This window comes from Terrapene carolina, unplaced genomic scaffold (genome assembly GCF_002925995.2).
Source record: "Terrapene carolina triunguis isolate 2854851 unplaced genomic scaffold, T_m_triunguis-2.0 Scaffold171, whole genome shotgun sequence".
Taxonomy (NCBI): domain Eukaryota; kingdom Metazoa; phylum Chordata; order Testudines; family Emydidae; genus Terrapene; species Terrapene triunguis.
In genome coordinates, this window is record NW_020664522.1 from 2002518 (window position 1) to 2017678 (window position 15161).

General features: G+C 44.9%; 1 protein-coding gene across 1 annotated transcript in view; it reads left to right on the top strand.

Annotated features, from left to right (window-relative positions):
• The first annotated feature begins 11237 nt into the window (after nucleotides 1–11237).
• The window catches only part of LOC112113396 (mucin-5AC-like), a 50995-nt gene continuing 47071 nt past the window's right edge, over nucleotides 11238–15161 (top strand). Inside the window, exons 1-5 of the mRNA XM_029912049.1 lie at nucleotides 11238–11310; nucleotides 12865–12936; nucleotides 13415–13676; nucleotides 14079–14212; nucleotides 14331–14350. Of these exons, the coding sequence (XP_029767909.1) occupies nucleotides 11238–11310; nucleotides 12865–12936; nucleotides 13415–13676; nucleotides 14079–14212; nucleotides 14331–14350 (561 nt within the window). The remainder of the gene's footprint in view (nucleotides 11311–12864; nucleotides 12937–13414; nucleotides 13677–14078; nucleotides 14213–14330; nucleotides 14351–15161) is intronic.

Consider the following 15161-nt stretch of genomic DNA (forward strand, 5'->3'; position numbering starts at 1 on the left):
ATTAAGTTAGTATAATCGGTGTCTTTTATCTTGTATGTTTTCAACATAAAGAGAAAAAAATACAGTTGAATCAAGTAGGAGAGAGTATGCCAGGCACTCGAATTACTGATCAGATAACAACAGATGATGTTATATTTGCTGTTATACAAGCCAATGTTAATGACCAATATCTACTATTGTAGGTTTTAGAGGTTAAGTTTAGATTTAAAGAGTCAAAAAAATCTGGACTCAGTTCCATTGCCTTCAACGGACCCAGGCTAATTTACACCTACCAGTGACCTGGCCCAAACTAATTGTACATTATTTTGACAATGAGAGCCTCACTCTTAAGGCTTTAGGTTTCTTGAAATATTAAAATGAGAAAAATGGAAAGTACAAGAAAGAAAAAGGAAAAGGTATCATCACCTGCATGAACAAGTAACATTCCCTTACGCAAACCACATATTTCAGTTTCACTGCTGGTGGTAATACTGGAAAGCAGCCCCTGAGAGAGGGAGTCAGACTGAGTACCTCTTAATTATAAGCAAGATAAGGTCTTGTAAAAACACAAAGTAAACTTGTGTTACTAAAACACTTTCAACCTTGTTTTCAGGGTTTTTTCCTTGGTAATTTATTATACCATATCTATCTAGACTCCATATGGCCGTCCTCCCCATAGTATCTGAGCATCTTTGAGCATCTAAGATAATTTATTCTTTAACCTACAAATATCACTTTAAGTAGCTATCCATTTGGCTGATAAACTTTTCTTTTGCTGCATACTCTTTAGTTGATTTGAGGCCGTTACAATCAGTCAACTCTTACAGCCTGACAGTTTTTGCATTTCACTTTCCATCAGATGGAGTGAACTAAAATTTCTCCAGACCCCTCAACCATGAGTAACAGATTTCTGATTCCTCAAACAGAGGAGATTGAAAACAGAGGTCTAAGCAACTGGGTAGGGTGGACATTGGAATTTCACTTGGATGTTGTTATTTTATTGGAGAGCAAAGATTTCATGTTGAATCAGCCAAAGACACTTCATAGCAGATGACATTTTGAGCTGACATTTACAAGTCAAAATACCTGATCACTTTATTTTTAATATACGTGCTCATGCAGAGACTAATGTGCAGCAATTTAGTGAAACCAAGCAATACAGCACACTGTAAAAGAGCACATTAAAGAGGAATGTGCATTCCTGTAGCCACAAAGAGTAGTGAAAAGCCAGAGCTGAAGAGGAGGTGCTGAAAAGGAAAGAGGAGGGGAGGGATAGCTCAGTGGTTTGAGCATTGGCCTGCTAAATGCAAGGTTGTGAGCTCAGCCCTTGAGGGGGCCACTTAGGGATCTGGGGCAAAATCAGTACTTGGTCCTGCTAGTGAAGGCAGGGGGCTGGACTCGATGACCTTTCAGGGTCCCTTCCAGCTCTATGAGATAGGTATAGGAGCACATGATATCAATGTTCTGTCTAGCATCACCCCCAAATGACAAGCTGTGGTGAAAGGAAAACAGATCCAATCCTATTGGGGTACCTAGTATTGTTAACACCTTTCTCATCCATGTCCTTTCCCATCTGAGCTTAGAGTGCACCCAGTGGGATTTTGGCTATCTCCTGCTCAGTGAGGGAAGGGCTCTCTGTGTCCCCACCAGCCCTTCTCCACCCGCTAAGACAAGATCTGTGTCCAAGGGTTTAAAGTAATAGATGACTCCCACAGAAGACTATGGGCCTGATGCTGCTCTCATTTACACAGGTGCAAAACTGGTCTAAATGAGGGAATGGGCCCTTGGGACTGTTCTGTCTAGTGCTGACACGGTGAGCCCTACAGCCAGCATTCTGCACTCTTTTAAGCTTAGGTTTTGCCGTACTTTTGCTCCCTTGCTAAGACATTGGGCCAGATTCTCCACTGGCCTGCATCTTGCACAGTCATTTACACCAAGCATCTTCTCACATCTTAAGCTTGCCTCACTTCTCAGCACATTTTTCACTTCTTCCCCAGGGAAGCATCAATGTTAAGAGCTTTTAGTGGCACTGAATGTCATGTCCTGAATAATAAGCATCTCAGCTACCCCAGTGACATCTTTGTTTGTTTGGGAATCACTGACTTCTGTGATCTTAATTAAAATCTTATGTTCATGAATATTGCAGGTATAGTTTCTTAGGCCTGGTCTACACTAGGCATTTATGTCGAATTTAGCACCGTTAAATCGAATTAACCCTGCACCCGTCCACACCACGAGGCTATTTAGTTCGACATAGAGCTCTCTTTAAATCGATTTCTGTAATCCTCCCCAACGAGAGGAGTAGCGCTAAATTCAAAATGGCCATATCGAATTAGGCTAGGTGTGGATGGAAATCGACGCTAATAGCTCCGGGAGCTATCCCACAGTGCACCACTCTGTTGACGTTCTGGACAGCAGTCCGAGCTCGGATGCTCTGACCAGCCACACCCCGGGAAAATTTGAATTCCTTTTCCTGTCTGGGCAGTTTGAATCGCAGTTTCTGTTTGGACACCGTGGCGAGCTCAGCAGCAGTGGCAAAGATGCAGAGCTCTCCAGCAGAGATGGCCGTGCAATCCCAGACTAGAAAGAGGGCCCCAGCATGGACTGATCGGGAAGTCTTGGATCTCATCGCTGTGTGGGGAGATGAGTCCGTGCTTTCCGAGCTGCGCTCCAAAAGACGGAATGCAAAGATCTACGAGAAGATCTCTAAAGCCATGGCAGAGAGAGGATACAGCCGAGATGCAACGCAGTGCCGCGTGAAAATCAAGGAGCTGAGACAAGGCTACCAAAAAACCAAAGAGGCAAACGGACGCTCCGGATCCCAGCCCCACACATCCCGTTTCTACGAGGCACTGCATTCCATCCTAGGTGCGGCCGCCACCACTACCCCACCCCTGACCGTGGACTCTGAGGATGGGATATTGTCCGCGGCCGGTTCCTCCGACATGTTAGCGGACGGGGAAGATGAAGAAGGAGATGAGGAGGACGAGGCAGTCGACAGCGCTGGCACCGCTGATTTCCCCGACAGCCAGGAGCTCTTCATCACCCTCACAGAGATCCCCTACCAACCGTCCCCCGCCGTTACCCCAGACACAGATTCAGGGGAAGGATCAAGCAGTAAGTGTTTTAAATATCTTAACATTTATTTATAACAGAACTTGTATATTTTAAATATTAACAATAGCTAAAGTGCTTTCAAGTATGTAAACTTTTATTTATAACAGAACAGGAAGATTTAAAATATTAACAATGGGTAAAGTGCTTCTAAACATGTAAACAGGAAAGTGCAACAAAAAGGGGAATCTGAACAAAGGGTTTCATGATTACTGTGTCTTTGGCCGCTTCAATGTATAGTCCGAACCATTTTAAGAAAATTCAACAATGTCCGCTTCATGATTACACTGCCCAAGACGCTCCACTCTTTTGTCCCTCCAAGGGCACCTAACCCAAAAACTGGTCTATGTGTCCGGGGATAGAGGCGAGATCCCCCGGGGAGAACTCCTCATAGACCTCCTGCAGGTGTCTTTCCAGCCTAATTATCAGGTTCTTTGGCAGGGAGAGCTTATTAGGCCCCCCGTGGTATGACACGTTTCCCTGCCACAACGCCAGCAGGTATTCGGGGATCATGGCCTTGCACAGCATAGCAGCAAATGGCCCCGGTTTCTGCAGGCTATCCCGCAGCATCCTCTCCTTCTGGCTCTCCGAGACCCTCAGGAGGGTGATGTCTGGCATGACGCCCTGCTTTGAATTAGGAAGGGGAAAGTTAGTATTGGGACTGCTTGCCCGTTCCTTTACAGAACTGCAACCGCCGGTTTACAGCCACGCGGTTTACAGCCGCGAGGGGCTGGGACAGGGGCAGAGTTCATGCTTGCAGGATTGCTGCCAGCAGAGATTCACATTGCTTTCTATGTGAAAGGAGGCCAGTGCCACTCTTAAAGTTTTAAGCAGCCACAAGTCTACGGCTTACCATGTTTGCCAGCTAGACAAAGTCCGGTGTCCTGCCCCGCTCCTCAGCTCGCCACAGCAAGACCGCAGGCACTGTAGGCGAGGGCTGAAAATTCGACCTTGTCCTCAGTGCGCGTGTGATAGGTGCTCTGCATGGTCTTGTTCACAGAGCAAGACTATGTTCTCTGTTCACAGATACATTGATCTGTCTCAGGAATTCACTCCCTTTTTCCAATTCCCACAGCCACATCTGCCCAGAGGCTAGCGCACATTAGGAGGAGAAAAAAGAAGAGGACACGGGAAGACATGTTTGCTGAACTAATGGGATGCTCCCGAGCACAGGCAGCCCAGCAGACACAGTGGAGGGAGAACTTGTCCCAAATGCACCGGGCAAACATGGAACGGGAGCAGAGGTGGCGACAGGAGGACCAGCAGGCGACTCAAACGCTGCTTGGACTAATGAGGGAGCAAACGGACACGCTCCGCCGCCTTGTGGATGTTCTGCAGGACCGGAGGCAGGAGGAGAGAGCCCCGCTGCAGTCTCTCTCTAACCACCCTGCCCCGCCACCAAGTCCCATACCCCCCTCACCCAAAGTCCAAACACGGAGGGGCGGCAGGGGCCGTGAAAACTTTCACTCCACCCCAGCGGACAGCTATAGCAGTAGAAGGCTCTCATTCCCCAAAATCTGAAAAGTCCTTTCCTACCCGCCTCACACAAGACCCCGTCCAAGTTTCACCCCCCCGTTCCATGTGTGGTTGTTAATAAAAAACACGTTTCTGTTCATTACTGTTTCCATCCTCTTCTTTTGGAGGAGAGTCTGTCTGAAGGGGGGGGAAGGGGCTTGGTAATTAGACAGGACAGTCTCCTTTAGCAGGGGGCAGGCCCAGCAGAAGGGCACATACACAGTGCAGTGACTAGTTACCCTGGTCAGTCTGGGAGGTGGCTTTCATGTTCTGTGGGGGGGGGCGGGGTTGCTCTGTGACTTTGTGGCGGGGGAGGGCAGTTTAGAAGCATCATTAGCATCACAACACTAAACCCAGGTTTAAAACATTCCCGAGAAAAGAGTAATGAAGACAACAGTGTTCATTAGCAAAACAGAACAGATTTTATTTTTTGGGAAGGGGGTGAAGGGGGTAACTGGGTAAAGAAACGGGGGCAAGTTCAGCTTCTGTGTCCACAAACTTAAAAGTCACTGGGTACCCTGCTCAGTCCTGGAACTGGCTTTCAAAGCCTCCCGGATGCACAGCGCGTCCCGCTGGGATCTTCTAATCGCCCGGCTGTCTGGCTGGGCGTAATCAGCAGCCAGGCTATTTGCCTCAACCTCCCACCCCGCCATAAAGGTCTCCCCCTTGCTCTCACAGAGATTGTGGAGCACGCAGCAAGCTGCTATAACGATGGGGATATTGGTTTCGCTGAGATCACAGCGAGTCAGTAAGCTTCTCCAAGTAAATACCAGTCAGGGCTGCTCGCATGCGGGTGTCCTTGCGCTTCAGGGCAGGGGACAGCAAGTCACAAAGTTCCAGGAAAGTCCCCTTCCGCATGCGAACGTTTCGCAGCCACTGGGATTCATCCTAGACCTGAAGCACTATGCGGTCCCACCAGTCCGTGCTTGTTTCCCGGGCCCAGAATCGCCGTTCAACAAAATCCACATGCCCCATTGCAAACGCGATGTCCTTGGCGCTGGGTGTCGTGGTTTCTGACAGGCGTGTGCTACTCTCGGAGTTCAGGTCCTCACCCCGCTGCCCTAGCCTCCTCGCCTGATTTCTCTCTATCTGCCTCTGGGAAAGGTGGATGATGAGCTGCGAGGCGTTGACAACGGCCACAACTGCAGCGATGGTCGCAGCGGGATCCATGCTCGCGGTGCTGTGGCATCCGCGCTGTCACTGACCAGAAAAGTGCGCGAACTGATTTCCCGCCGGCGCTTTCAAGGAGGGAGGGAGGGCGGGAGTGACGATTGGATGACGACAGTTACCCAAAAGCACCCTCGAGACATTTTTTCCCCCAGAAGGCATTGGGGGCTCGACCCAGAATTCCAATGGGCAGCGGGGACTGCGGGAACTGTGGGATAGCTGCCCACAGTGCACTGCTTCCAATGTCGACGCTTTCCCTGGTAGTGTGGACTGACAAAGTCGAATTACTGTCCTTGGTGTGGACACACACGTTCGACTTTCTAATATCGATTGCAAATATTCGATTTAACTAAAATTGAACTACTCTCGTAGTGTAGACATACCCTTACTATTTCCTTATTCTTTGGCTCTTATCCCAACAGGGCATCAATGTCTGGAACCCTATGCTCCATGAAGCACTGGCAGAATCCATTTTGTTAGGATAATTAATTTTTTTTTACATGCTATGATTTGAACACAAATTGTCTCCCAGGGTATAAAAATAGGGTTCCATGCTTAACTATGGGAAGTTGTGCTTGTGTTTCCTAGCATACACTGATCACTAGATTGGCCCCAAGAAGGAGTCCTGACTCCTAGCCATGGTGTCACAAGAGACCAAAGAGGCATCAATTGATTTCAGCCTCAACTATAGGCCAGATAGAGCCCCAGTTGGCGTGTGCATTGAAGTGCATGGAGCTATGCTGATGTAGAACAACTGTTTCTATGTGTGTCTGAGTAAATTGAAAATTCTGTTCTTGCACTGAAGTCAGTGGAGTTACTCCACATTTACACCATTGTGAGTAGAGTTTGGCTCTAAACATCCAATTGCAGAACAATGGTTCTGATTCTCTACAGCCATGTACCTCATGTAGTAATTTAAAGCTATGCAAAGCATAGGCGTCGACCCCGTGGGTGCTCCGGGGCTGGAGCACCCATGGGGAAAAATTGGTGGGTGCTCTGCACCCACTGGCAGCTCCCCAACCAATCCCCCACCCCAGCTCACCTCTGCCTCCGCTCCGCCTCTGCCTCCTCCCCTGAGCGCGCCGCCGCATCCTGCTTCTCCCCCCTCCCTCCCAGTGCTTGCGCCATGAAACAGCTGTTTTGCGTGGCAAGCGCTGGGAGGGAGGGGGAAGGAGGAGGAACGCGGCACGCTCAGGGAAGAGGCGGGGCCGGGGCGGGGATTTGGGGAGGGGTCCAATAGGGGCAGGGAGGGGGTGGAGTCGGGGTGGGGCCGGGGCGGGGGGAGCGCAAGCACCCACTGGTGCCAAGGAAAGTTGGCGCCTGTGATGCAAAGCAGCTGTAAAACACTGCCCCAGTTAGAATTTATACGTGGATGGCAGATTTTACATCCACTTCACACTCCCTAGGTCCGATTCACCACTATGTCCTTCCACTTTTAGACAGGTGTAATTCCATTGAATTCAATGGAATGATAGCGTCTTAAAACTGAAGTAATGTAGTGGTGCATCTGGTCCACTTTGTACCAGTACAAATCACTGCATAAGTGGAGAATCAGACCGTAGGGTATCAAACACAGGACTGGCCCTAGTAACCAATAATATCAGAAGTTGCATGGGGCACCTACAGGGAAGGGGGCAAACAGAAATGCCAACTCGGTCACTTCTGAGCACAGCGTAGAACATGATAGATTGACTAGAACTATATGTACAACAGTAGCAGGATGCCCAATTTGACGTACTGTAGATATCTTGTTGAAATATCTAAACAAGCCTAAAGTATATTTATCTAAAACATTTAACCGGTTTGAGCCAACACAAAAACTACATGGCATTTGCCTTCTCCACATACAGATGTATTGACATTAATTACAGATACTGGCACAGAGTAAATTAATGTCCTATGGGCAGGAAGTCCAGGTTTTTTTCTTTTCTTTATTCCATTTTCCAGGGCTTCTGAACCATGAAGAGGTAAACAACTTATTACTGACTCTTCAGATATGATTTCATCAGACATCCTGGATGTCTCGATAGGGATCATATACCGTGCGTGGTATAATAGAAAGGCTAGCATGTTGACCTTATGACTAACGCTTGCGCATTTGGCCACCATCTGGAATTCAGTCCAAAAATCTATTAGAATAAAGTTTGAAAGTGTTATTCGGTTTTGTTCATTTTAGTATAATAAAATATTCCATTAGGAACCTGTATTCTTAACATTACATGGGACTGTTGTTAAAAAACAGTTGTACTAACAGCACTTAATGGAATGTAAAAGGGAGCCGAGGTGCAATGCAGTAGCATGCAGAGTGTTATAATTGAAAGCATTATGATTAGGGAGAATGTGTTTCCATTTATAATTGCAAGCAGAGATTTTGAAAAAAGCCTAAGATGGGGTGGACAACCTGATCCTGAGAAGGAGCCAGAATTTATCAAAGTACATTGCCAAAGAGCCACAGTAACACATCAGCAGCCCCCCGTCAGCTCCCCACCCCCACCCCCAGTGTCTCCCACCCACCAGCAGCACCGCTGATCAGCACCTAACCCTCCATCCCTGCACCTCCCGCCCACCGCAATCAGCTGTTTTGTGGTGTGCAGGAGGCTGGGGGGGGGGCGGGGAGAAGGAAGAGGAGCAAGGGCACAGCAGACTCAGGGAAGGGGCAGGGGCCTTGGGGGAAGGAGTGGAGTGGGGCTGGGGCATGGGGCAAAGCCAGGCGTTGAGCAGTGAGCACCCTGTAGCACACTGGAAAGTTGGCGCCTGTAGCTCCAGCCCCGGGGTTGGCGCCTATGCAAGGAGCCGCATATTAACCTCTGAAGAGCTTCATGTGGCTCTGGAGCCACAGGTTGCCCACCCCTGGCCTAAGAGAATTAGATGCCCATTTCCCACTGAAATTCAGCCCCTAACTTCCTTAGACTCCTTTGACTATCTCAGCTGTAAGAAATTATAGCTACTTAATATCCCAGTTGGTCAGGCAGAAGGGCTCCAGACTGGCCTGTGAGAGGTCACCAGTTTGAGTCCCACCAGACATGCTGGAGATGATACTTTCCCATTCTCCTGGAAATTTCCTCTCTCCTACAATTTACCTGTCTTATCTCCACTTCCATATATCCTCATCTGCATGATTTTCCTCCAGCCACCTGCAAGCTAGACACACAGTTGTGACTTCTCCTCTCCCCCTACACACATCAGACATGTGATCTTTCAGCTATCCCCCACACACACTCTCTTTCTTTGGTGCAATAGTCCTCCCACCCCATCCCACACAATGAACACACAAACACAGGCATGCACATGGAAAGAGTGGGTACATGCACATGGTGCTGACTCCTGACTCGGTCTGCCAGCTCCATTCTTACAAACTAGCAGGAGATTGAAAATGATAAGAATCAAGCTCTAATATGCTCTCAGAGCAGGAATATCATCAAGTACACTCCTCTGTGGGCTCAGAAAAACAGAGCAAACAGATACTACAGATAACTGTTGCAATGTTTATGTTATACCTGACAGGTGTATAACCATATTGGTGATCCTGACCAACACAATGTATTGGACTGCATGTTGGCTTTTGCCCAGTTCATCAGGGTTTAAAGAATGCCAAAGCCCTAAATTTGAAGATTGATGGGTTTTTCCCCTAAATAAAAGGAGTAAATTTTAAAATGGAAGATTTAAAAGGCATAAAGCAAGAGTCCAGAAATGTTGGCATTGTCTCTTTAAATATAAATTAATTCACATTTTTAAAATGATAAATTATTAATATCGGAGGTAACAATTGTGGAAAGGATTTGCAGGTCCACATCTGTGATCAGTACATTAACAGGTCTTGACAGATTTCTATTAACACAGAACATACACATACAGGGCCACAGTCAACACTCTGTTACACCACTTTTAGCTGTTGTAATTCCAATGATGTGAATGGAGTTAAGCTGGAGCAAAATTGGAGTAACACATTTGAGATTGAATCCCGCAAACATGATCACCCTGATTCTCCTTTCCCTTAAACTGGTGTTAGGCTGCTTGAGTTCAGTGGAATTACTCCCGATTCAGACTGGAGCACGTGAGAGCAGATTCAGACCCATAACTGACAATGGGATGACTCAGCAGTGTATGGATGTGATTCTAGTTCAGCAGACTGCCAAAGTAAAAATGTGGGGTCCAGATTTTCACAGTAACTCATCTCTGAATTTGGATCCAGCATCTAAAACAAAATGGAGGGAAATCTTGTGAAGACAATTAATTTCTCTGGTTTTCACCTCAACCCTCTCAGGATTCCCTCTTACCATTGTCGTATGATGAGTTGAGAATCCACAGGCCCCCCAACAATCACGCAAGTGTTTCTGGGGTCTGAACTTCCAGTGGGTGGTGAGAGCAGTGTGGAGTGGACTGCAGTGTTTCTCACCACCCATGTCAATATGAAGGTCGGGTCAGGTTCCACCCTCAGTTAGACCCTTGTGAAATTACAGGGACAGTGGCCTGAATTTTCAGGACACAGAGAGGCAGCTGGGGAAGCGCCCAACTAATACCCCTCAATAGTCCACAATGGGGGTGGGGGCCCCATGGACTTCCTCCCACAAGACAACAATCCTGAGTTGAGAATTAAGGTGGAAATGGGGCACTGGGAAAAGAGTTTTGGGCAGAACTGAAGGTATAACCTAGCAGGGACAGAGCCTAATTTCTACTTTCAAACCTTGGCAGTAGAAATCAGCCTTCGATGGGCTCTGGAAGCCTGGAAGATAAACCCAGAGCCACACAACTGGAAAATCTGAAGAGTGTTTGGATCCAGAGTGCAGGGTTTGGACCAATCTTTAATATAATCAGGATAAAGCATGGATAAAAACAGCTCAAATCTCCCCAGGAAGATGCATAATGCTTGTTGTCTATGCAGCATGGAGAAATTCTCACTGTACGTGCTCACATAGTACCTGTCCTTTAGGACTACAGGTCGCTTCGTATCACAAAAAGAATATCCACATCATGAGGCACCAAATTGTTTCTAAAGCAAGGAGGGTCCCCCATGCTGAAATGTTGCATCCTCTTGAGGACTAAGGAAGAACTGGTTTTCACCAGAGAGGAAACTGGTATCATTTACAGAAACTAGAAACATATAAGGTGACCTGCCTGTCATTCAAAAAACCACCAAGTGACTCAAAAGATCTTTGACTATTTTTTCAGGATCTGCTGTTAATGGGACAGGAATTGTTCTACTGTCATTCATGTTATGTTCCTTTATTAGCCAGAACCTTTAGAAAAATAATACTCCTCCCAAAATGCAAACAAGCTTGGTCAGTCCCTGAGAAAAAAAGAGCATCCTCTGTTTATCCCCCAAACCTCACCTTCTCAGTCCCTGTGAAACAATCTGGGAGCAAAGCCAAAGTTTCCTGCTATATAAGACCCAGACAGTGCAGGTGAACTATTTCTCCTGACCAACATCTGACTCAGTATCCTTGTGCCAAACTCCACGCAGGATGGGGTTTGGTCAGGGGATACGGGTGTCCGTATGGGCCTTTATGTTAGGTGTCTGCTGTGCCCAAAAACAAGGTAAGAACTCATTCACATTTCATTTTGCTCTGAGAAAAGAAAAGAAAAAGTCTAATTTAATTAGCTCTATATGGATATAGTTTAAACAGTTTTATTTCTTTTACTTTGCAAACCTTCTAAATGGTTGCATTTAAATGAGCTTTCTTTGTGTCTTTTTATTCTTGTACCAATTCCATTAAATAGTTAATGTTTGTGTATTAACTGGACTGATTTAATTTCATCTTGCCTCAAGCCAGTACAATTAACAACATTTGGATGAAGATAGCTTTGAAGATCAAAACAAAATAATAACTATCCATCTCTTGAAATGTCATGATTTCACTATCAGTTTAAAATGTTTTAAAACATTTTATTTTTGGTGAGTTTTCCACTAGGATTGTTGTTAAATCCTACATTTTTATGTAATCATAAATGTAAAAATTACCCTATACTTGATCAGACCCCCATGGTTCATCAATTCCAGTATCCTGTTAATCACACTCTGCAGTACCAGATGCTTCAGAGGAGGGTGCAAGAAACCCTGCAATAGACAGTCATGGGGTAACCTGCACCCAAAGAAAGTTTTCCTCCTCACTCACAATTGTTAGAGGTGGTCTCAAGCTCTGAAACATGAGGGCTTATATCCTTTTCAAATTATTTGTCTGTTAGTATCTGTTATTAATAACTCTAGTTATTCTTGTGATCCATATAAGCTCTTGGATTCAGCGATATTGTGATAATGAGTTCCCCCGCCTACCTGCGTGTTGTTGAATTTGCCACTTTTCATCTGAGTTTCAAATTTGCCACTTATATTTGCCAATTTATATTGATTCTTCCCTTGGTTTTTTGTATAATCAGACAGGGTGAACTGAAGTACCTGATCTGTCTTCTCTATGTCATTCATCATTTTGTATGCTTTGTTATTATGATAATGTTACATTAATTAGAACTAATCCCAAAAGCCCTTACTCATGTGAGTAGTCCTATTAAATGTAAAGATTACTTGCATGAGTAAGGGCTTGCAGAATTGCTCCTATTCGTGTATCATAATTGTTGCCACTTCTTGAGAAATGTTCCCATAATCCTTTGTGCTAATGTAAATTTTCTCTTTCTTGTTCACCATTCTCTAAACACTGTCAATTGTAAATATAATGATTTTCAGTGAATTTTGTTCTTCATAAAAGTAAGGGCAGGCAGCATATTGAATCAGGCATAAAATGGAGCAAGCAAGAATTGTACAAGCTTTTATTTAGAGTTCTGCACCTCAGCACTGATCCTTTGCTATTCTGGCTCAGGGCCTCTTCTGGGCAGAAAAAGTTATTTCTACTGGATAATGATAACCTGACAGGTGGTTTTGTGATATGGACAGGTGAAGACTAGACTGAGGCCACCAAATTCCTTTTCTCTTGCATCCTACTGTTATGCAAGTGTCTCTTTCTCACATTCTCTGAGTAGAATGACTACAAAATAAGCATGCAATCCTGCTTGGTTAGAAAATTTTAAGGCGGGTGGATTCCTCCCACTACCACCACCCATAAACTTTCTATACTGATTTTTTTTCTTATTTGTCTGCAGCATTTATTACTAATACTCCATCTGGAACAGTGAACTTCATCCCGCCATTGACAACAAGCCCAGTAATAACATGTAAGTTAAGCAAATAGTCTCAAAAATTCCTCCATCTTTCTGAAGTACTGATCAGAAAGTTAAAATAAACAGGGAAACAGACTGATTAATCAAAAAAAATGGGTAGATCAGTGGTGTAAGGAACAAATAGCTGGATAAACATGATATGATGGCAAAACAATGAGTTGATTGATAGGTAGATAGATGGGCGAACATATGATAAATAAGTAGAAACCCAGAAATATAGATAGGGTGGTACATTATAAATGGCAGACAGAAGATGGGTGGAGGAATAGAGATGAGTTAAATAAGTAGGTGGATAGATGAACAATTTGATTATGTATAGTGTCACAATTGATAAATGGACAGAAAATAAATGGAAGGGGACAGAGCAATGAATAAACTAAGGAAATGAAGGCTTGGGCAGACTGATATAATAATATTCACATTAAGTCAGGGAATTTCCAGTAAATTCTTACAAAGAATTTTCAATCCACAGCCTTCAACCCTGCTCACAATGGCCGCGTATGCAGTACGTGGGGCAATTTCCACTTCAAGACTTTTGATGGGGACATCTTTTACTTCCCTGGGCTCTGCAATTACGTCTTTGCATCCCACTGCAATGCTGCCTATGAGGATTTCAACATCCAAATCAGGCGCACTGTGGTGGAAAATGCTCCTACTATCAACCATATCACCATGAAGCTCGATGGGGTGGTTTTTGAAATGGCAAAGAACTTTGTTGTTGTCAATGGCAACAGGTAGGTTTAGACATATCACTGTGTGTGCTGAACATAACTGTTTCCTCAAACCAGGCATATATTTCAGCACTTTCTTGGAAAAACTTCTATGCATTTTGATAAACCATGTAACTTTAACCATACACCCATCTCGCCATTCTTCTGTTAAGATGTCACGCTATAAAGATGGGCCCAAACCAGAACGCCAGATCAAAATACCCCTGAACTTTGAGGAAGCTTGAATCCAGATCCAGATCCATATTTTTTGTGGCTTGGGCCCATCTTTTCTTTAAACTGCTTTTTCTTCCACAATACTGCATTGTCGAAGAACCCACATGGACACCTGATAACACAAGCAACCTTTTCTTCTTATTCTGCATGGCATAGCAAATACTTAGCATCTCTGATGCTTTTTTTCTCCAGGGTTCAGCTGCCTTACAGCCAGTCTGGAATCATGGTTGGGAGAAGCAGCATGTATATAAAAGTGACTGCCAAAATGGGCCTGGTTTTCATGTGGAATGAAGATGACAGCATCCTGGTAAGAATAAATTCTAGATGCTTCAGAGAATAGGAAACAGGCTATTAAAACATTTAGACTCAAATTTTTGACTGGCTTAAGAATTTGTTTGGGCACCCATTTGCACGCCCTGATTTCACACTTGTGCACACAAACAGCCATGGCATATGCAAATCAAGTAGGTAAAGGTGTACAAAAGAGAAACTGCCTAAATATTTGACCATAAGCCTAAATCTTGAGAGGTAGTATGAAGATATATGGTTAGTCCCTGGATATACTTGCCCCCAGCAGTTTGGGAGCTGCTGTTTCCCCTTGCTGATTATTTCTCCCATTACAGAGCTATGATTGCATTCATGCATTCCTGAAGAAAGCAACTATGCTGTGTTCCTAGTGGAAATCATGCCTCCCACTTAAAATGGGAAAAAGCACTTCCCTCACTTCATTAACATAATAGCATCATTACATCAGGTGCCACTCACCTCCTCACATTTTATTTTCCAGTAGAATTCCACTGTCATAGGACTTCAGTGTCACAGTGGATTTGATTTTCTTTCTGAAGAAAAAAATAGATAGTAAAAAGGCTGATTATAATACAGATATTGCAGTGAAAACTAGTTCTGCATAAATAACTTGGATTCGATGAATCAGAAATCATATCCAAACCTCATCCATATTCTATCAGCCAGGTTTGAATTGGTCTGCTAAAACATCTACACAACACTGATGAAAATTATGTAGGTGTAGCAGGCACAGCTGCTTGCACCGATTTTGAATACATTGTGGAGTGTATCAGAGGGGTAGCCGTGTTAGTCTGAATCTGTAAAAAGCAACAGAGGGTCCTGTGGCACCTTTAAGACTAACAGAAGTATTGGGAGCATAAGCTTTCGTGGGTAAGAACCTCACTTCTTCAGATGCAAGTAATGGAAATCTCCAGAGGCAGGTATAAATCAGTATGGAGATAACGAGGTTAGTTCAGTCAGGGAGGGTGA